The sequence below is a fragment of the Tachypleus tridentatus genome, chromosome 8 (genome assembly GCF_004210375.1).
Source record: "Tachypleus tridentatus isolate NWPU-2018 chromosome 8, ASM421037v1, whole genome shotgun sequence".
NCBI classification, from domain to species: domain Eukaryota; kingdom Metazoa; phylum Arthropoda; class Merostomata; order Xiphosura; family Limulidae; genus Tachypleus; species Tachypleus tridentatus.
This window is the reverse complement of record NC_134832.1, coordinates 118553466-118576499: the sequence shown is the minus strand read 5'-3', so window position 1 is coordinate 118576499 and position 23034 is coordinate 118553466. Positions and strand designations below refer to the sequence as shown.

At 30.6% G+C, this 23034-nt stretch overlaps 1 protein-coding gene across 4 annotated transcripts in view; it reads right to left on the bottom strand.

The window, feature by feature from the left end:
• The window catches only part of DNAlig4 (DNA ligase 4), a 47384-nt gene that overhangs the window by 6805 nt on the left and 17545 nt on the right, over positions 1-23034 (bottom strand). For all 4 annotated transcript variants that reach the window (XM_076451156.1, XM_076451153.1, XM_076451155.1 and 1 more), the window contains exons 4-14: positions 21980-22081; positions 20752-20890; positions 17313-17488; positions 16658-16762; positions 14000-14106; positions 12766-12911; positions 10509-10713; positions 9599-9849; positions 7170-7372; positions 3744-3881; positions 1725-1880 (exon numbers count right to left, since the gene is read on the bottom strand). In XM_076451156.1, the coding sequence (XP_076307271.1) occupies positions 1725-1880; positions 3744-3881; positions 7170-7372; positions 9599-9849; positions 10509-10713; positions 12766-12911; positions 14000-14106; positions 16658-16762; positions 17313-17488; positions 20752-20890; positions 21980-22081 (1728 nt within the window). The remainder of the gene's footprint in view (positions 1-1724; positions 1881-3743; positions 3882-7169; positions 7373-9598; positions 9850-10508; positions 10714-12765; positions 12912-13999; positions 14107-16657; positions 16763-17312; positions 17489-20751; positions 20891-21979; positions 22082-23034) is intronic.

The window sequence follows — 23034 nt, the reverse complement described above, 5'->3', positions numbered from 1 at the left end:
TTCATTTAATATTATTTTACATTTATCATATTTAAACAATGGAAAGTTAAAAAATAATTTATAAGACATAAGTAATCTCAACCAAACATACTGTTGGACAAGATTACAAAACCTAGAATCATTTTACAAAGTGGAGCCCTAGGTCACCAAACATTTTTGATAAATATGTAGAAAAAACTGCAATCCACAAAATAACTTATCTAAAGAAATATGATAATGAATAAATTTAAAAAACTAAACTAATTGCAAAATGGAGCATACTGACTAATAATAACTAAAAATTAAATTATTTAACAAAATAAAGTTTTTTGTTGTTTTTTTCAAAATAATGTCTTAATAAACTTTTGGAAATCTGACAACATTAAAACCTATTTAAATACTAAATTAAATTACATTATTTTTTAAAAACAAAAACTAGATAGGATATAGTAAGTTTCTAAGTTTCATGAAATTTGGTTGAAAATTTTCCCCATGAGTAGTAAAAAAATGTCCTGAAATGAGTCAATAATGTGAAAGTATATGGTAAAATTCCCATTATTATTTTGGTAAATTTCATCCAACACTGGTTTTCATAAAATGAAATTAATTATATATTTGGATATAGTACATATAACTAGAGTTTCTTTACTTTCTATTATTGAAAATGAAAGAAAGAAAACTATATAAAACAAAAAATAATTTGTAAAAAAATAATTAATAATTTAATTAATTCAAAACTTGGATTTTTTCAAACTGCAGTGGGTCAGTATGACCCACAACACAACAGATATAACTCAATTATAGACATAATAGAAAAATCATAACATGATTGGTATTATATTCACAAGAAGATGTTAAATTCTAAAAACAAATGCAACTACTATGTATAATTTAATCATAAGTATCAAGTAAAACTGTTTCAACCCTACATATAAATACAGCATAGTTAATAGTTTAATCCAACACATTAAATTGTTTGTTTACTTTATAATTTTCATAAATGCACTGTGAATGTCACTTGCAAATTTAGAAGAAATGGCCTTTTTCGATTAACACTCCTACGAAAAGACGTTTCTAGTCCTGATTTCTCCAAGCCCGTTCCCCTGGCTGTGGTTTCTCTAGATAGTAGATAGGGACAGTGGGAATCTCGTTAATCCATTCATTAATGGATTTAAATGGCAATTTCATTTAAATACAAAATTATTAGCCTAATATTAATAACCTTTCAAGTTGCTCTGGGGCCTATTAGGCCCCACTTTTCGTAGGAGTGTTAAAAGAAAAATTTGATTTAAAGATACTTTGGTTCTAGATACTAAAAAAATACAATCTATATATTTAAATCTTATATTTATAAAAAACAATATATGAAATCACTGAAGGTTCAAGAAAAGATTTCAGACTTATGTATGCATGCATTTTCTTATAGCAAAGCAACATTAGGCTATCTGTTGTGTCGAACCTCTGATTTTAGCACTGTAAATCCATAGACTTACTGCAATACCAGCAAAAGACCAGACTTATGTAGGTACATCTACTTCAAAAATTCCATAGCTCTATTGAATGAGATTACTTTTTAAAAGATAATTAAATGTTCAGAAGTTGCTGCCAAACAGCTGAGCATCTGATAAGATTAAAGTCACAGGATACCTCTACTTGCTAAGCTATATATAATATTTTGTTTTCTCACATGCATTAATTATTAAAAAGTACACATAACATATGAATAAAAACACACAAGAACATACAGGCTTGACATCAGAGACATCTGCAGGCTGAAACTGAGGAGCAATAGTGCACAACCAATCAGTTCGTTGGGGTGCTCTTCTCTTTTTTGGAGATGGTTCTGTTTCATCACCTTCATTACTAACTAAGTGTTGAAAAGCGAGCTTTCCTTGAGCTTGCTGTAAAAGAAAAAACAACAACAACAAAGTTTAACAAATATCACAGAAGATAAAATTAAGTGGGAAACTGATTGAATCAAACTTATTTCTTGTTATTTTAAGTAATTATAAAAGACTGTGGGATCAAATGTTCTTAGCATCCCCCAAATTTTACAAACATATTAATATCTATAGTAACTTGTCCATTGTATTTAACTTATATCAAATATGCAATATTTACATCTTTATCTAGTATGGAAAACTCAGAAGTATAGGCACTATGCAATTTTAAAACTAAAGATTAAGTTGCAAATTTTGTATATGCCAATATGGATTGTAGTTAATAAAATTCAATTCTATCAATATATTCTGCTTAAATGGAATGTGTATATTAAATTACACCAAAAAATATTTATAAAAATAGAAGAACAATAAAATCAATTGATTGGGTAACATTAACAGTGAAATCTGTTAGTCAATTTGGAATAACCACATTTCAAAACACTAACAGCTTTTGATTTAGTGTGCTTAAAACTATTAGTTTTTATTTGAATACTTTGAAAATATTCTTATGTTAATGTATGAATAATATAAAAGTGCTCTTAACATTTCAAAATACAGTAAAGAAACTGTGAAACTGTTTTACATGTGAAAGTAAAAAAAAATTACCCAAATGCTTTATGAGAGGTCTTGAATTATTACTTTGATTATGAAATAAGATTTAGTGAAATTGTTTATAATGTTTTACAAATGACTGATAAAAATACATGTTCTATTTTCAGGAAGATGCATTAAGTGAAATTAAGAGTATAAATTGAATAATCTATAACAGTCTAAATCTTTTGTTATTTGGATACATGTAAACACACATACTGTCTAGCACAGAGGTGAGCTGCATCTTTATTATTTTAACAGATATTTTACACTTTTATAACAACAAAATTTCATAAAAATATCACTTTATTTTGCAATATAATTAATGTAGTTTGTATTTTTGTTAATGGTTATAAATATTTTTCAATGAAACAAGACAGTTAAACTTCTAAAATAGCCACATCTTTGCCACCAGGGTTTGAAGAAGAACAGCTACAAAAAATTTAAATCATATTCACCAATCACAAACTAAAGGAATTTTTAAATGTGACAAATCCAAATTTGGAAGTGCCATTTTATTTTTTCAAAATATCATTAATCACTCTTAACTTGAATACACTAAAAAAGGATCATTTAAAAAATGTCAAATGTCACAGATGCACAACATTTCAATGTGTCAAAAACCTGTCTGTTTACCATTTTGTGCTACAGCAAAACAGATCCTTTAAATTGCAGTTGCTGTCGAAAGCCCTTGACAAAATTATGGCATGACACTTGCTGCTTTGGATACATAAAAAGATTCTGGACTACTCCAAAGTTATAACATCTTGTTAAAATCAGTTAAATAGGAACACATTACAACATAAAATTGTGTCACCATTATCATGTTATGTTGTTGTTTTTGTTTTTGGTGCAGTATATTGGCTTATACAATGGCTCCAAGTTTTTCAAGTACAAACTTTTAGTTTATAGTTCCATCTCTTGATCAGTTTGAGGTCTAATCACAGTTGTAGCTATTGAGGATTCTCTCTTGTAATCCCATTTTCTAGGTTTAATTGTAAAGTATATGGGACACTTCTTCCACATAAACTTCTTTTTAAAGTTTTTATGTAATGATCTGATAACATGTTTATATATTTAAATCACAAATGCACATCCTTCTAGAGATTTATAAATAAATAAATCTTCAGATTAAGTACCATAACTTCAGACACCAATTCCAATAACACTTTTAATGAATTACTTTCACAGAAACATGCAACTTGTGATTTTATGACAAGTCATGTATACCTGTTTTAAGTCCTCCAATTCAGAGAGAGACATGCACTGAAACCAAGGTTTGTCATAACGTACTTTTTCCACTCTAGGAAAACGAAGTGTACAACCGGTTTTAAAACGTTCACTTTTGATTATTTCTGTTGCTTTTACCTATACGAATGAGCAAAAAAAATATATTTTTTTTAAATTTCACATTCAAATAAAATAATTTCAAGTTAAAAATATAATCTAGAAGAATTTTTCTCCAGTTCTTGTACTGTAACTTTTGATCAATAACTTAATATAATAAATGTGTATAAACAGTGCTTTGGAACTTCTATGGTTCTATTACTTTGCAAGTAAAACTACACTTACTTATGGTGTGCTAATTGCAATTAAAAAAAATTAAACAAAAATAGTAACTTGAAATGGATTAAAAAGTACAAATTTGGTTTCTCAGAGACCCTTATCATAAATAAATTTTCTCCTAATTATTCTTATCAGTTGTTACTATTTGTTTGCCCTCCCCATTTTCAAACAAAGTTAGGCATCCATGTTTCTCAGTCCTGCACACTAGTCAAAAAACATACATATGGTTCTATTAATAACACAGGCCTGTGATGGTTTTATTGTCTCAAAACTTTTACACATTCTACAATAATTCTTGTACGTTACATCCAAAAATGATATCCATTTTTCTTCATCACATATAGAATTTTCATAAAATGTAATATTTACTTTTAAATGAATCAATCATTTTCACTGAAATCAAATCACATTTTATTATGCTTAAAATGTTGACAACAACTGGTCATAGCTTTCTCTAGACAAATTGTGATGCAAGATCCTTACTGATCATTCTACGACCCATGAGAAACACACTGCTAGTGTTAAATCTGTTAACAGGCCTGCATGACGTGTCATTTCTGAGTAGTATTTCTTTTCAATGTTATTTATTCATCCCTATGGCAACAGGAGGTTGTGTAACTGACCCAAATATATTGTTATATTTGTAGTAAATTTGTTGTAAAAACATTACAGAATTTGTCAAAAAAAAGCTTATTGCACATATTTTGGAATAAAACTTGGGGACCAAGAAAAATACTAGGTTCCTTACAAAATTTGCTCCATTTGTGTGAAACAGTTAAAAAAAATGGACTAAAGATAAGAAAAATTCTCTTTTGGAATTCCAATGGTCTGGCATAAGCCTAGAAACTACAGAGATGACTGCTATTTTTGCTTGAATAATGTGCAAGGCTTAAAACCCAAAGTAAAAAAGGAAATTTCTTATCTGAACCTTCAACCTACTGTAGGATCTGTTGCTCACGGACTTGACATAACTGTACCTACTTCACAAGAAACTCTTCTTATATTTTCATCTGATTCTGAATATGATGTCAACAGAAATGATAATAAGGATTGTTTTCAAGTTGAAACATCTGATGAACCAAATTTTTCACAAAGGGTGAACCCTAATGATTTGGTGAGAGTTTTCAGTTTTTCAAAGGATTATTCAAAGATTTTGGGGTCCAGACTTTGAGCTAAAAACTTAATACTCCAGGGACATCATTTTACTGGTACAGAAATTGTAAGCAAAAGCTTGAACTATATTTTTCACAAGAAGATTCACTGGTTTATTGTAATAATATTACCAAATTAATAGCTATGCTAGGAGCTGCAGTCTATGAACCAAGTGAATCTGAAAGATGTTATATTATGGATAACATATAGGAATCTGTTCCTACTGCTCATTTGGTTCACTTAAAGGAAATGTATGAAAATCTCCAATTTCTTCTTAACAGATTCAAATACAAACAACATGGTTGGTTACTTTGTGGAGACTTAAAAATCCTTTGTATGTTGTTTGTCAACAATCCAGTTATATAAAGTTTTCTTGTTCTTTGTGTGAATGGAACAACAGAGCACGAAATAAGCACTGGATAAAGAAGCAATGGCCACACAGAATAAGCCTGATATCAGAATTGAAAAACATTGAATGTGTAAGTTTGGTTAACATAAAATGCAGTTGGCTTGAGGAAGCAGTTTGTAAAGGCCTTAGAGAGATGGCGACTGTTTCAAGTATCTATGTGGGCAGTTCCCAGCTCTTTCAGAAGTAAAACTTAAAGAAGGGATTTTTGCTGAGCCTCAGATTAGGAAAGTCACTTTGGATGAACAGTTTGAAAGGTTAAAGTGTGGATTGCCTTTAAAGATGTCACTGACAAATTATTTAGGAAACAAGGACTCAAATAATGAAAATATTGTTAATGACATGCTTAATAAATTCAAAGAAGCTTGATTGTAATATGAGCTTTAAAGTTTGTTTCTGACATTTACATATTGACCACTTCCCTGAAATTCTTGGTGCCATCAGCAAACAAGAAGGAGAAATGGAGAGGAGGTATTAGGAATGGTGGAACATAAACATAAAAAAAGACCACAACATGTAGTTTTGAAACTTAAAAAAAGATAAAAAGATTTCACAAAAAAATTAGGATGAATGAGAATGCATATTCATTTAACATCAATGTTCTTTTATTCAGTTTATTTGTGGCTTTGATAACAAATATAATAATAAAAGAAATGTACTACTTTGTAGTACTTGTACTTACTACTTGTGATAAATGAAATAATAATTTGTTCCTGATTTTTATAAAGTCTTTATGTGATAGAAAAAAATAAATAATAGCTTTGAAATATGTGGAGCTGAATTATGAAAAAAATCTATAATTAAAACCAGAACAACTTTTATGAAGTTTAAATTCATAGACCTGTGTAATTTAAATACTAGCATTTCAGAACATCAAAAACAACTTTACTTAGACAGTTATGAATACAATACTCTATAAAATTCAGTTTAACTGATTAGCTTTTATATGACCTGTTATTCTATTGGAACTTTTATACAAGAAATATTAAAATCTAAACTTCTTATTTACATATTGTCCACTTAGCACTAAACTAGGAAACGTTCCAATGTTAAACACTGACATTTGGTATTAGTATGCCCTGTTCATAACATCAACCTCCAGTTTACTTCAGATATTACTTTTACTTAGGCTCAACACCTTTAGAGGCCAAAATAAACTTTGAAATTGAAAAATGTAAAATAGCAGTTTTTATGACAAAAATGACACTTGCAATAGGGACTTACAGTTTACTGTAAATGTGGATGCAGGAACCCTTTTTCTTTCACAAAATGGAAAACATCACTGAAAAACACAATACTAAAACAAATTTATCTTGAGTAACTACTCTTCCTCAGGCTTAATATGAAAATCAAATCAACAAAGTGTTCCAGATTTACAGTTGGCATTGAACTAGGTATGAAGTCACATTAGTTCCACTGCTAATTAGTATCATTAAATTTTGGAATTATAGCTATCTTCATTCATTTTTACTTCAGCAAAGAATGTAAGAAGGTATTACATCTAGCCACTTCTCCAGTGTTATAACAATCACCTGGACTATGTAAGACTTGGAAGGTTCTATCCACAAGTCAGGTTTCTCTTTATGCCCACTGGCAAGTACAATGGAAACAGGGGGATTCTTCTTATCATACACCTGCCAATGATTATTCAGTTTGTTCACTAACTCATACAGCTCACAGATGGAATACCCAGAACCAACCTTCGTAAATGAATGGAATACTTGAGGCTTTCCTTCTAAAATAAGCCAAAACCAAAAAGTCAACTTTTATACAGTTTAATATGAACTTGCATAAATGAGGCTTGAAATAAAGTAAAAAAGTTCCAAAATAGTGCACTTAGTTTAAACTACTTCCAATGCTAACATAGTAACATATCCTCAAGAGCAAAATTCTTGTACGAGTTCATTCTCCTTTCAGTACTAATGCAATGTCATGTTTTAAGATAACTTCTGTTGGGTTACATGATATAAACTTATCATATTATTCTCATGGAGACAAATTTTTAGTGAATGCTTGTAATTAAGTATACTTTGAATACTGTCAAAATGTCATATTCTGATTAAAGTTTGTTGGACAGATGACACAAACTCATCTTTATAAATTTTTGTTTTTAAATAAATGTAGTTTTAGTCTACTTTTTAGATTTGTGTGATGTAACTTTCCCAAGTTATTCTCACAAGTTTCTATTAAGATTTTCTAAAATGTTAAATATGGCATAATCAACTGCATTATTAATCCTTACTCTAATTATGATTTGTAAAAAAACAACAAAAAACTCATAAATTGATAAAAAGTACACTTCACCCACTTACTCAGTTCACACCATTTAAATTGTTGTTCACGCAACATGACAACATAAAGAGTTTCACCCAAGTAGTTTAGCTATTGTGTCTGCCATATCCCAGCCAGCCTAATTACCTCTGTTACTGGGCAAGAGCCCCTCACTGGCAGTAGGCATGTACAGTGCAGTTGTAATACTGTTGTATGCTCTTCTTTACTTTCCCAGTAAGTTCTCAGAAAACACAAAAGATAAACCACACACACATGCATTTACAAAACATCCTGGTGAATGCAGAACCTACCAAGGGAGCATTTGGACCATTAAATTGGAGAAAATGAAGGAACACAAACAATTTATACGGACTCAACTTATTTAATGTTTTTCTATTTGCCATGAGAGTCACACTCTAGTGAGCAATATTGTCACTGGAATATCAGTCACTGAGACTGCTTTACTAATCTCCAGAAACAGAACTATAGAAATTAAACAACAATTGTTCATCAGTTACTTTAGGAAAATGCAGTTTAAAACTTGTCTAAGGGAAAAAACAAGAATAGTTACATATTACAAAGGTGTGTGTGAGAAGCTTAACATAATTTTGTCAAACCAAATAAAAAAATAAAACAGAAAGCATGAAACTAAGATAATTTCACTAGGACATGCATCAAAACAAAATTATGCATTTCACTTCAGTGATTACTCAGAGCTCCCACAGTTTTGAGAAACCTATTTGTGGATAGTTTAATTTGCTGTTTAGTTGTTGCAAATGCTAATGGTTAGCTCAGTTTAATTTAACAACTTTAGTGCTTCCAGCCTACGAACTAACTTATACGTAATTGAATGAACACTTTTTTATCTATCTATGGCTATGTTTGCATTTTCTATAGCATATGCTTTTCTTTAACTCATTTCCTTTAACAGATATCACTATCATAAATGCACATACCTGTACATTAAGTGTTAAAATCATGATGAGTTCATCAAACTCTCTACTCTCAACAACATCACTAAAAGTTAATTCCAGTCTAAAAATTATGATGAATATACCAAAGTTACTGCTCTTCAAGAAACTACTGAATGTTACAAGATTTGTTCTGGTACTTATTCCTTTTCTATATTACTTCTAATGAAAGAAAATCTTATTACAATCAGTTATTACATACTTATGTCTGTCCTTTATCCATTTTTGATTCAAAATGTCTGCAAGTATGAAACATTTATCTAATATGACGTAAATAACAAAATAAAACAACAATGAAATATTACAACCAGAACAGTCTAGGAAACAGTGCTCTTTAATATATCACAACTTAAGAATAATGCAGGTACAGCTAAGCTTATATAAGACAATCATATACTTCATAAAGATTGGTATTGATGTTAGAATTTGAAAACAATCTAAACAACAGAAAGTTGTAAGATGATCACACTAGAAAATTCCCAATAACACTGGTATAGAAAAATATTGAACACACACACACATATATACATACATACATATTGGGAAGTGTTTACCTGCAGATGATTCTAAAACATACAATAAATCTACTAGCTTACAAGTCCTAAATAGATATGTCTCTATAAAAGACAAACAATAAAAAGTCTACAAGTAATTATAAAATAAAAGATCAAGTCACAGCCAGGCTAAGAGTGATCTTAAAACCTTTTTTTTTTATTTACCTTTACATGATTCTTGAACAGCCAGGCCCAGAAGAAAGTGAGAGATAATACCTCGTCTTCTGCCCTCTCCAAAGTAACCACCTAAAATAACAAGGTCCAGATCATTCATGAGGTCTGGTACATATTCTGGTTTGATTTTTATCCATCCACCTTTCCGAGCACTAGGTCGATAAACGGAGGTAGGGTTCTTTACGATAATACCTTCCTCTCGCTGGTCAATTGCATTATTGAGAGCTTGTACACACTCCTGTCTGAGGCAAAGGTAGATTTATTAACATGAAAAACATGAAGGAATAATTAAACATATGCCTGACCACTAAAAGAAATGAACTACAAGTAATCCAGATAAATGTTAAAAGAACATACTTTACAACTTTAGAAATGTTAAGAGTATTGTGACATTTGAGCATTAGTAGCTTAGTGAGTTAAAGTATCTATATTAGCAAAGTTGTCCTTAGTTTTGATTCACTTGGCCTCCATTTTCACTTCTTGAGAAAAAAAACTGAAACATTTTCTTTGTTAAGTAAACTATTTTAAAATAATTTTCCTTAAATATGTATATATTAACAAAAACAAATCTAAGAAAAAGAGATTGTGTTCAATAATTCTACCTTGTTTTTTTAAAAATTAGTTGCAGAAACTAAAATATTTGTGTTAGTTTTATAAATATATATATTAATTATAAATATCAAATAAATAAAACAAAAGTTACTTTACTACTTATAAACTAAAATATCTAAAGAAAAACTCGCTATAAAAATTAGAAAAACATAAAATAAGCCTGGGAAGAAATAACATGATCATTTATTCTGGTTGGCCAACACAAGCCTCAATATATATAATTATATTAGATTCTGTTCTGTATTTGCTTTAGTCAAAAATACCAAGTAAAAATGAAACATTTACTTACTCAGTGGAGGCTTCTTCACAAGCTGTGTGCATGATGCGTCCTTCAATTGGTTCAAACACATCCTGAAGATATTTGAGTCTTTCTCGTAAAGGTAAGTTTGACAGCACTTTATCATTGTGAAACAAGATGTCGAAAACACAGAGACATGGCTGATAATCACTATCAGATCCTAGGTTTTTCACATCAAAGTTCTCTCCTTTAGAACCTACACAAATAACAATTGTTAACATTCAACCTGAAATTTCACTTAAAAATACACTAGCTGAAAATATTATTAAGATAAATTTTAATAAAGATTTCTACATAATATTGAAGATTTAATCAGTAATTAGTATCTCTCTTGAAAAAAAAAGGTTTTCTCAAACTTGTAAGGCAATCACTTTTACATAAACACCTTAAGACAATTAAATCAAGAACTTGTATCAAAGTATGCCGTGATCTTATCCAGCAATTCAAAAGTAATCTTTTACAGGAAATAATAGGTTCACCATGTTAACAAAGTTTTGTACCTTCATGAAGTTATTACACGTAAACACAAGTTAACTACAATTAAGTTGACTAGCACAATTGTGAATACTGAGGGTAATATGAGCAAGTTTTACAGTTGCCACACAAACCCATAATTTTTCCTTTCTAAAATTTGGTACAAAAGAAAATAACATGATAATGTTGTTTAAGTCTATAGAACAAAGCTGTGTAGCAAAACAAGTGTCATTGTAACACAAATGTGTATCTATTTTTTAAATAAAGTTAATGAATGCTGGGAAATTATCACATGTCTCTCTTTCTTATGTATATGAGTATGCAATATCATGGACTTCTGTTTGTTATGAAAAAAACAAAATTTTATTTTAAAATAGGAAACTCAAAGTTTCCAACACTGGTGAAGACATGTAACACTATTTCAAAGGAAATGTGAAAAGAAAAAATAAATGAAGAAAATAAGGTTTATATTTTAGCATCCTAAGTAATTTAGGTTTTGAATTAATAGCTGATGGTTAAATTGTATGTTAAGTGAACTTTGCATAGTAACAGAGATTTTTTTTAAATACTACACAGAAACATGCTATTAACCATTTCTGGACTGAAGGTGGTGTATCACTTCTATCCATTAATTTTCTTCTCACAATGGAAATACTTAACCTAATTGAATGAACCTTTTGACACACTTAGTAAATTGTATCCAGTTTTGGCTTTTAAAGAATTCCTATAATTCCTAGTTTTATGTAATTTGTTTATGTCATGAAATTTCCAAAATTTTCTTGAGACACTCTTCTAGTTGAAAAAAGCCATTAATAATACTTCCTTTCATCTTATAATATTTTATTCTCTTCATCCATCAAAAAGTTCCATTTAACATATCCAATCATTTCACCTTCATTTACATTCATGAACATATTTCTTTTGTAACATTATTTTGTTGGTTGAAGTAGTCACTACTTCTGACCATAAATCTTAAAAAACACAAATTGACAAATACATTTTAGTGTCCTAAAACCTAAAACTGTAAAATGGTGTCAGGTAAGGCTAGATAGGTAGCAGTACATTTGTTAACAATATTTCTGGTTAAGATTAATTTATGTCTAATGAATTTAGCTTCTTTTTAATAGCCCAATAAAGTTTAAACCTGTTGAGTGCCAAGTATTTCAGCTGCTACAATACAACTCTAATGCTTCTTCATTTTGTAACCTTTTTCGTGATGCCATATTGGATTGAAAGTGAAACAATCTGTAAGTGGGTCAAATGCATGTATGGTTCTGACATCTAGCGTTGGAGTTAGATATTATTGAGAACGAATTAACTCGTCCATGGCACTGTGTTACCAATCAGCTTGGATGAGTTATCTTGTCTACAGCACTGAACAGGTTAATGCCTATGTGCACTTATCAACTATTCTTGTTATTAAATTAAGTGAAATAATTTTTTTGCTTTCTATACAGAATCATTAAGAAAAACACCCTGCAAAATAAGGCTTAATAGTCTTTGTATTTGCATTTATACTTATGAGTAAATACACAAACAAATAAGAATAACTGTTCCTTTAAGCTCAAACTTTTACACACTAAATGTTAAAATATATGTAAAATGTGAATTAAAAAACTTAGACCAATAAATAAGTTTTTTTTTTTTTAAATACTCTAACAAACTCGAGACAAAGTTTCACAGTATTAAACCCCACCAATTTTGTACTACACAAACATTGTAAAGAATAAAATATTATCATAATGTAAGTATAAACTAGAATATAATACACTACCTATACACTTCAGTCTGGTGTTGTAGCCTACCATTTCTCCATCCAAGATACAATTTTTTACACTGTTCTTAAAACTGTTGCAAATATATGGAGTGATGGTACCTTCCAAAGGACAGCTGCCAAAATTCTTGGTGTATTCATTTCCACTGTTACAAAAGTATTTAGTAATCTGTCATTCATCTGTATACTAAGAACACATTTAAATTACTATAAGGTTCTCACAAAACTTTTGTTTGTGTTGGTTATATACATGAAATTTCAAACTATGAAAAGTATCCAACTTAAAGTTATCAGTGATCACTGTCTTATTATAAACAAATACACAATACTGATTTTTATTCTCAATGTGTTCAATACAATAATACAAACAGGAATTTATTATCAGAAAGTTCTACTAATTTAAGTAAAATAATGACCTATATCTCCAGAAAATATCTTTATTGGTTCAGCATTTTGCTATTACAGTTTACTTATGAGCTATCAATAGCTTACAAGTTCACTAATCCACTTTTGACAGTAAGTTTTCCTTCCTTGTCATTTACTGTTTATTACTTTTGAATTACAGAGCCTTCTATGGGAGGTTTTTCAATAATATTTAAATATAATGTGGAATGATAGATATAATAATATTTGTTATAATACATATCTTATGTAAAATTTAATTAAAATTATGTTTCTTCCTTTTTTATACTCTTTTGTAAATGTTTGCAGTCAATTCTTCTCACAAGTTTACAAAGAGACTTTCAGTTTTATAAAAATTACATTTAACACCTTTGAAACAGATATTCCATGTGTAAAATAAATTACAAAGATAACAAATTTCAATACCTTTTGATCTTTAATTTTATCAAGCTGTTTGACCACCTTTTGAATGAATATTCAAAGTAGCTTGACCAATATACTTCAACTTAATCAAAGTACTGAATAAGCTTTACACTTAATGCATTCAACTTTTGTATAAAACTTTTAGAAATGAAGAAAGATCAAGAGTTTATTATGTTCATATTTGTACATCTAAAAAGAGATGACACATGTGACATCTGAGGGAGCAAGTTAATTGACCTTAAATTCTACAGACTTTAATTTGTAATACTTACAAGCAAAATATACAGTACAAAAAAATAAAAACCTACACACACATGAACCAACACATCCCCACAGTTTCTAGAATTGAAAATTAAAAATTCTTTCAGTTACCAGTGAGTTACAAATGAAAAAGAACAGCACTTCATACCTTCTAGAAAAATACTTGTATACATTCTGATTTTTATGAAGTTGAATTCTTTCACCATCATATTTGGTTTCTATGTAGAATGTCTCATGTTGCATCATCTTTACTACCTAGAAGTCCAATTAATAGCAGACTTTATATAAAAATCAATTATTTGAAACAGTATCTTGTGAAAACACAACTAAATCACTCCACATAGATCTTATTAGAATCAGTTAATATCTTCTTGCTTAATTTAACATCTGCATTATCAATACATTTATATGGGTAAAACTTTAATTTAGCAAAACAAAAATTATTAGGCAGAGCAATTTTCAAAAAATAATTAAAGCTAGCTCTCCTCACACCTGGAATTCTAAAGTCCCCACAATGATGTCACATAACTTCACAACCCTTACTTCTTCTGCTCAAACTATGAAAAGTTGCATTATATTATAAAAAAAATTAAAGCATATAGAAACATTGGGTGAACAAAGTAAAAACTTGCATGTAGATTTATACATACATAAACACAAAAACACACAATGTAAGTAAATTTTCAAAAAGTATGAATTTTTCAGTTTTTTGGAAGAATGGGAATTTTTAACTTCAACAGTATCTTATACACATGTAGATTAAACAATGACATCATGGACTCAGAACTTTTAGGCATAGCCACCACTAAATTTGAGCTATTGACTAGAGAGAAGGCAACCAACAGTATCAACTGCCACAAAGGCTTTGTCTACATCTCTGAGCCATTCAGTGGGATTAAATGTCACTTTCATAGCATACCAACATTTGCACATGCAGTAATAGCATGCCACAGACTTGTAATCATTTCATATAAAGTCAAACATTAGCTACAAGGTCATGTCAAGCTCTTCAATTTCAGAATAAATCTACACCAAAAACCAAGTTAACTCTTTTCCTCTGGGAATCATTTACTACGCATGACAGAAAGTTCTACTGTCTTACATTCAAAATTTTATTCAACTATTTTTTGTTTATGTTATACCAATCTGTATAGCATAAAATATTAGCTAGTAATCCATATTTTCATAGTACACAAGTTTAAAGTTCCTAATTCCACAAGGAATTTTTTTTTAAAACCCTGAATTTCCCCTAGTATAACAAATGACATATTTTCTATATGCATCTTGTCTTCTCTATTTTGTCCACTGCCCTTTGAAAAAGTAATCAATTACATGTAAATTACTCACTACAGAATAATTATTTCTGAGACAAACCTGAATCTTTATAACCTTTTGTTTGGTTATAGAGCTATCAATAGAAAAATCACACCCTTTCTGCCAAATCCACCTGTCACATCCTGTCTTTCAGGATATATTAACAGTTCTCTCTTATGTTTAATTATATATTACATATAACCAATAAAAAGTGAAGGTATTCATATATCAAAAGATGTACTGCATAATTCTGTGTTCTGAATAGATAACAGTCAATTTTATTAAATGTACAAGCAATGTTCCAGTGAGAAACTTAATGACTAGCTTGGATGAATTTATAGTGGCTCTTGTCACATACATAGTTAGAAAGCCAGAAATATTGAGAGAGTGAAATATTTTTGCATGTTATTAGTCTATGTTCTTTAGCACATTATTTAATTAAATAAAAATTATTTATTGCATCACTACCATCAGTACAAAAAGTAGGCTTAAATGTCCTCATAATCGATGGCAAGAAAAAAAAAGATTGTGCAAGTACTTTATTTCTTGTTTTTCATATTTATTCTTCATTGGTTATTACAAAAGTAACTAAAATGTAAAAACAGGAATTTTTTTAGGTTAGTTAAGATTAAATTAGGTAAAATAAATAATAATGATAATAATATCAAAGATATTTCATGAGGTATGAGGCAAGCACAAAAGTGGTACATGATGTAATTTGATAGCATGATGTGAGATGCACCTGCTCTTAGTGATTTAAAACTTAAAATGGTGCTGAGAGTAATTAGACATGGTTCAAAGGGCAATAAAACAATAAAATTTAATTATAAATAGATGTATACTGTTACAAGCTCAAAGCAACTTAAGATAAAAAAAATGTTGTTTTGTGTTAAAACTGAAGCCATTCTAGAAAAAAAAAAAAGGTTAATTTAGATTTCTTTTGTGTGTGTTGATACTAGATTGGTTAAACTGACCAATCCTGCTTTAAGTTAGGGTAGAGAAAATAACAGATAAGACATAAAAATTATTGAAAAAAAGACATTTGAAATATACATAGGAGATTTAAGGGATTACACAAAGAAAATTTGAAATTTTTGAGATAAGAAAAGGTATTTTTAATCTTAAGATGAAAATTACTTTGCACATGGACTATTCAAAACAAATATTCAATATTTTAAGGAACAGATCTTTATATTTAGTGTATTAAAATTACTTCACTAAAAATACGATTTCTCTTATGTGAACAACTTATAACGTTAACTAAAACATAATCAAATTTCATGAAGATGTATATACTATATTGACAGTTAGAACTATTAAATCTATAATGACTTTAAACGAGTACAATTGGTCACATGGTTGGTCAAATTGACCCAACCCATGTTAAAAGAATTAATAAATATCAGTTTGAGAACTTTATATATTTATCAGAATAAAATTAAACTTTTGTAACAAAAAATTAAGTAGTATACTTCACTATTTATGCACTGACCTGACTAGGATTAGCCCTTTCTGCCAACATAGGACGAAATGGACTAAATAAAGAAATTTCAATCTCATGTAGACGTAAAGAAGGCTCATTCAGCCTATCACAAACCTAGTAAAAAACATTATACATTAATGGAATACAATATTCACTTAAATAAATTTATGTACCTTTTCTTCTCCTGAATCAACATGAAAGATCTTTGAAATAATATTACATCAACACATGTATTTTATTGATGCTATAATTCTTGGCCTTGAAGATAAGAACATGCATTTTCAGGAGCTTAAGTACAATTTTAAAACATGGTGCCTCTTTTAATTATGTAATTTTTATGCTAATGGATTAATGTGGAAGAGTGAAAATAACCACAAAATTTACTTGAAATGCAAGTAAGTCATTATCTTGGGATTTTATTGATTTTAACAGTACTCATCAGAAAGTTTGACAAATCACAGGAATAACTGAGAAAATGAACTGAAGACAAAGTATTTTTCATTAAACACACTGTTTCAAAAGAGATACTAAAAAGGTGCCTGAAATGGAAAAATTATTCAAACAGTTTTCATGAAATTACATATATTCTATCCAAAGGTTAATAAATAGCACTGACAAGCACAACATTGTTTTATATACACGACCAAACAGTAGGCTAACTTACCTTAGCAAGGCTACTTGTTACATCAAAAAGTTCTTTAGCATCAGGATGAAATGTATTCAATATTGTTTGCTCACTAATCCCAAGTTTCATTTCTTTGAGAATCATTCTAATTAACCACTTCAAATCTCGAGATGATATGTTGTGAGTCAGGAAACGAAATGTTTTCTTTATTTCCTCTGATAAGAGAGAGAAAGACAAAAGGTAGTTTTCTTTTACTCACTGAAAAATACAATTAGACTTACTTACAGCATGCATCATGCTTTATAAACAATGTCACAGGGTATTTATTATACAATAATCAATTATGCTTCATAAAAACTGTATGTATATATTACACAAGTGTTAATAACTAGTGAGAGGTGGATATACTCACTCTTTTTGCCCAATCAAAGACACCCTACTAATGTTCTACAGACACACAAAAGGTCACATTTTTAAATGGTAAAAAACCATGGTGGGATGGGCTGACTACTGGCTACAGCAATGTTATCCAAGGAAACACTCAATTCATCCAACTGCACCTGAATACAAAGAACAAAAGGAACAATGGCAGATAGACTGTGCTGAAAAAGCATGGTCCACCAAGAAAGGAAAACACAATCTCAGGTGGGATTCTGTCATAGGGATCAAAGGTTCAAAGCATACAAGTAAGATAGTTACAAATGGTGGAGATGTAGAGGAGGTTCATGACACTCTGTGTACAAGCTCTGAACTGGGAATATGCAAAAGGCCCCGGTACAGAGCCAAAGTCCCTGACGATGAATGGGATCCAGCACCTTCAAGGCCAAGGTCCTTGCAGAGCCATAAACCAGTGATCCATAATCTAGTTTCGATTGAATAAGGGCACAATATATTTTTAGCATAGAACATCGGTCCACTCCCCAAGTCGTGGAAGAGAGGACACAGATGATGTTCAGTGCTCTTGTACATTCTACCCATAGCTGCTTGATGTGTCGCATAAAGTCAGCTTACGGTCAAAGATAAACCCCAAGAACTTTGTCTCAGGGACTACAGGTAGCACAACTTCACCAATACAAAGTTCAAGATCAGGATGTATACCACGTTGGTGGCAAAAGTGCATGCAAACGGTTTTAGAGAAAGAGGAGTTAAAACTGTTTACTGTGGTCCACATCAGTACATGATTGAGGGCAGTCTGTAGCTGCTGCTCAACATACCTCATGTTCAGTGACTGACATGAGATGTGAAAGTCTTCAACATAAAGCCTGTTTGCAACAGTGAGAGGGAGCTGTTCAGTGATGGCATTAATCTTTATACTGAAAAGTGTGACCCTCAAAAAACAGCCCTGAGAGACTCCAAGTTCCTGTAGAAAAGAACAGGAAAGTGTCAAACCCACACAAACTTGGAATCATCTGTCCATTAAAAAATTTAATAGAAATGGGCAAATGACCATTTGATGCATATAAATGGAGGAATTACTAAAGGCCATACCTTCATATTGTATCATAAGCCTTTTCAATGTCAAAGAAAATTGATACAAGATGTTGTCATTTGAGAAAGGCTTCTCGAATTGGCGTTTCAAGTCGAATCAGGTGGTCCATGGTGGAGTACTGTCGTTGGAACCCACACTGGATGGGCAAGAGGAGGTTGTTTGATTTGAGAAACCAAACAAAATGAGTATTAACCATTCTCTCTAAGGTCTTACAGAGACAGCTCATCAAAGCAACTAGACAGTAGTTTGAAGGAATCTTGGGATCCTTCCCAGGTTTAGAGAAAAGTAGGGCAATAGCACAGTGCCAGGCATCAAGAAAAACTTTCTCCTGCCAGATACTGTTATAAACAATAGGAAGAATAACAAGAGAAGCAGGAGATAAACGATGCATGATTTCATAGTGTACATCATCAAGTCCAACCAATGTACTGCCAGACCAATGAAGGGCCAGTTTGAATTCCACCAACGTAAAGGAATGATTATAGTCATAGAGACAATCAGCTCAAAAGCAATGCAATTTGAGAGTATGGGATACCTACAAAAAGTATCCTAGGCCCATTTTTGAGCCTTCCGTGCCATGTGGCAGGCAGGATTCCACCACGAATGAGAATATAATGGAAAATGCATTGAGATTTTAGGAATACATTGAGCAGCTGCCTGTATAATATAGTCAGTTACTACTGCCACACAGTCGTCTATTGATGGCTTACAGATGATGGCAGGATCAAGTTCTGCGAGAGCAGTGAAAACAGGCAAATTTGCTTGATCAAGCTTCCATCAGGGTACATGGGTTGGGTGGCATCAACCAGTTCACTCTCTCTCAAAATTATAGGAAAATGATCACTGCCTCATGGGTTATTGTCAATCCTCCATGAAAAGTGAGAGAACAGTGAAGGGGAGCAAACTGAGAAATTAATAGCAGTAAAGGACTGACTAGGTACATGAAAATAAGTGGAAGAACCAATATGAAAAAGAGAAAGGTTGTGATCAGAGAATATATGCTCTAAGGGGCAACCATCAATATCAGCACTTCCCCAGAGGGGATAATGTCCATTAAAGTCCCCCAGGATGAAAAAGGAAGACAGCAACTGTTCAATGAGAGCATCAATGGCTGATTGATCATAGGTCTTTCCAGGTGGCAGGTAAAGAGTACAAACAGTAATGGTACAACCCAAGAAAACACTGATGTCTACGGCTTCCAAGGGTGTGTCAAGTGGCAAAGACAGGGTGGGTGCATGCTGATCAACCAACAGTGCCCCCCCATATGCACTCGTCCATCACACAGACTGTCATTTCTGTACAAAGAAAATTGCAGAAAGGTGACTGTTTGTATCGGCAGATTTCAGAAATGTTTCCTGTAAGGAAAGACATACAAGATGGTAGGAAGCAATCAGTGTTTTGATGTCATCCAGATTAGAATGTAAACCTTGACAGTTCCATTGTATCAAGGTGAGTATTTTAACTTGTGTAAATAAAATGGGTGAAGAGCCCTTCTGTTTACGACCACATCTTTTTTTCTTTACTGTCTTTATTCGAGGTAGGTCTATCAGCCCCCATGGATCCTGCCCTGGTTGTCTATTTCATAGCTCTGTAATCAAGTAAGATTTAAGGCTATGAAATTAATGCTTTTATTATTAACATACTTTTGTTAGCAAATCTTTAAAAAATCTTTATGGATATTAATACTAAGTTTATTTAAGTTATTTAACAAGCATAATTGTTATATAAATAAAAAAATGCAGATGTTAAATGTAATAAATTAGAAATGTATTATGAACATAATTTGTTATTTAACTATTTTAATATTCTAATACACTTGATTTCTTTTATATTTTCTTAAAACCAATTTACTTCACATTAGTCCATAAAACAAAGAACATTTTCAAGGATCAAACCAATCACATAGAATGTTTATCACCAGTTTTTTTTTCCCCTTTCAACCAATATTCATGCAAGCTGAAATAATAAACCTTTAAAAAGTCTTCTCACCTTTCTTTTTGGCAACATTATTAATAGAAATGTCATCAAAATGTTTGTTAATTTCCTCCAAACTGATGGATGGAGATGTTTCAGGTGGGCATCGTTTTCTAAGCACAAATTCTGCAACACTTGCAAAATCCCCTGCGACCTAGTTTTCAAATTAAATCCATAATGATTTTTTTGTTTATCTATACTGTTCAGTTTCATAAAATATTATCACTAAGATATTTAAATATCCAAACTTAAAATATTACAACAATAAATTAATGTACGGCAATACTTGTTGAAATTAACAAATCATTTAAATAAGTAATAAAAACAAGTAATTTCTTTAATGCCCAAAATTAATTAAACTAATTAACTAAAATCATTACTTTGTTTGAAAACACCCATCACTCTGTTCTTGAAATAAGATATTTTTCTAATTACTTTGCTGTGGAATTAACTTTTTGTATAGAAAAACTAGTAAAAACTTCAATTACTTCACAATGTTCTTTCACATCTGAATAGCTAATTTTTGAAACTGCACTAAATATGAATTACCTTGCTTTTTAATGTGACAATGGTTAAAGTATAGCCTTTGATCTTGATTGGTGTATTTTATACAATTATACACAAAAATGTTTATATTCAAAAGCAAACATAGCACTTTAAAGATTTTTTAAAAATCAAAAATACTTTCAGTATTGCAGCCAGCTACCAAAATTTAATGTTACATGTATGTTTGCATAATGGAATATAATGGAATACAATAATAATAACAAAAAATCTTCAGAGTTTCTATCATTGTATAAGAATATGAAACACTCACATTATGCAAATTTTGCCACAAGAAAAATGCCACAAAAAATGAGGAACAGTGTTGTCTTAAAAGGTTGGTATTACGTGCATCATAATATTAGAAATGTAATTAAATAGATGAAAACATCCGGATAAGTTAAATGAACCTCATCAGCTGAAAGCAAACAATGCTGTCTAATAATTATGTTCAAGACACTGAGATGACACATAAAACTGAACTTCAAATATAAATATTTTGTCATACCATCTCTTGTTGCCACTACTATATAATTATAACAGTAAAAAAAATAATTGTAAGCCATATGGGCTAAATATATTAGTTTCAAAATTATTCCTTTTTTAAGTATACTTTTTTTACTGTGTCAGCATATAAGTAGAATATTTGACAAGGAACAAAATAAAGAAAAATTATTAAAAAAACATTCAAATTACTTACATCTTTGGCATTCTTTGGAGCTCGATAATTCAATAACTTCTGAGCATCCTCTGACTCTTCACTTAAACACTGGACTTTTATCAAGATTTTTGCTAAAAAGTGCTTAAAAAACACATCAGTTTGCTTTGATAATGTTATAAGTTATTTTTATTTTTAAAACTTCATACATGTACAACTTTCATAATCATCCTTTTATATAATACACAACATACACATATATATTATTCAAGTGCTTATAACTACTAAGTGTTAAGGATTACTAACTGGATAAATTGGTAGTATTATGTATTAGCACAGTGGATCTGAAGATTGCTTGTTACAGATTATCCATCAAGATATGAAATTAAAACATTTAATAATTTAGAGTTAATATCAATTTTAAATTAAAAATGAAAGTTAACATTTTTCTAAACTGAAAATGTATTTCCAACAATACTTACTTCTGCTGATAATGTAGCTATTTTTCAATTTCCAGGGTTTCCACTCTTTGCTCATCTTAACATTGAAAATCCTTGCTCCAGGTCTTTTATACCCCACTCAAATGACTTAGCCAAATTCTAATTTGGAAGTATCTATATAGAGCAGGTGTGTACTAAGATAAAAAAAATGGTACAAGAGAAAAAGAACTGCAGTACATCCAGAACAAGTATGCTCTTCACCTATACACACACACACACACACACACATGTATGACATACATGCACGCACACACATACTTTTAATTGGATCCCAACCTTCAGTCATGTAATGTATAATAATATATTTCACATCACCAGGATCATAACAAAAAGTTAAGCAACCTGAACAAACTTTCTCATCCACCTGGAGAAGTCCAAAAAGCAACACCTTAGGCTTGGAATAACAGAATCATGTGTGCTGTTCTCAACCAAAAGAACAGAACTCATTCAGTCTCTGGAATTATGAACATTTATCCTCACTCCCCAACCAAGTGGACAAAGAGTGTTCTGTTGCCTGGAATTATGGAGAGGACATGGAACCTGTGCTCAGCCAAGGATCTACATGCACTCCTCAACCAGATAGCTTTGTGTAAAATC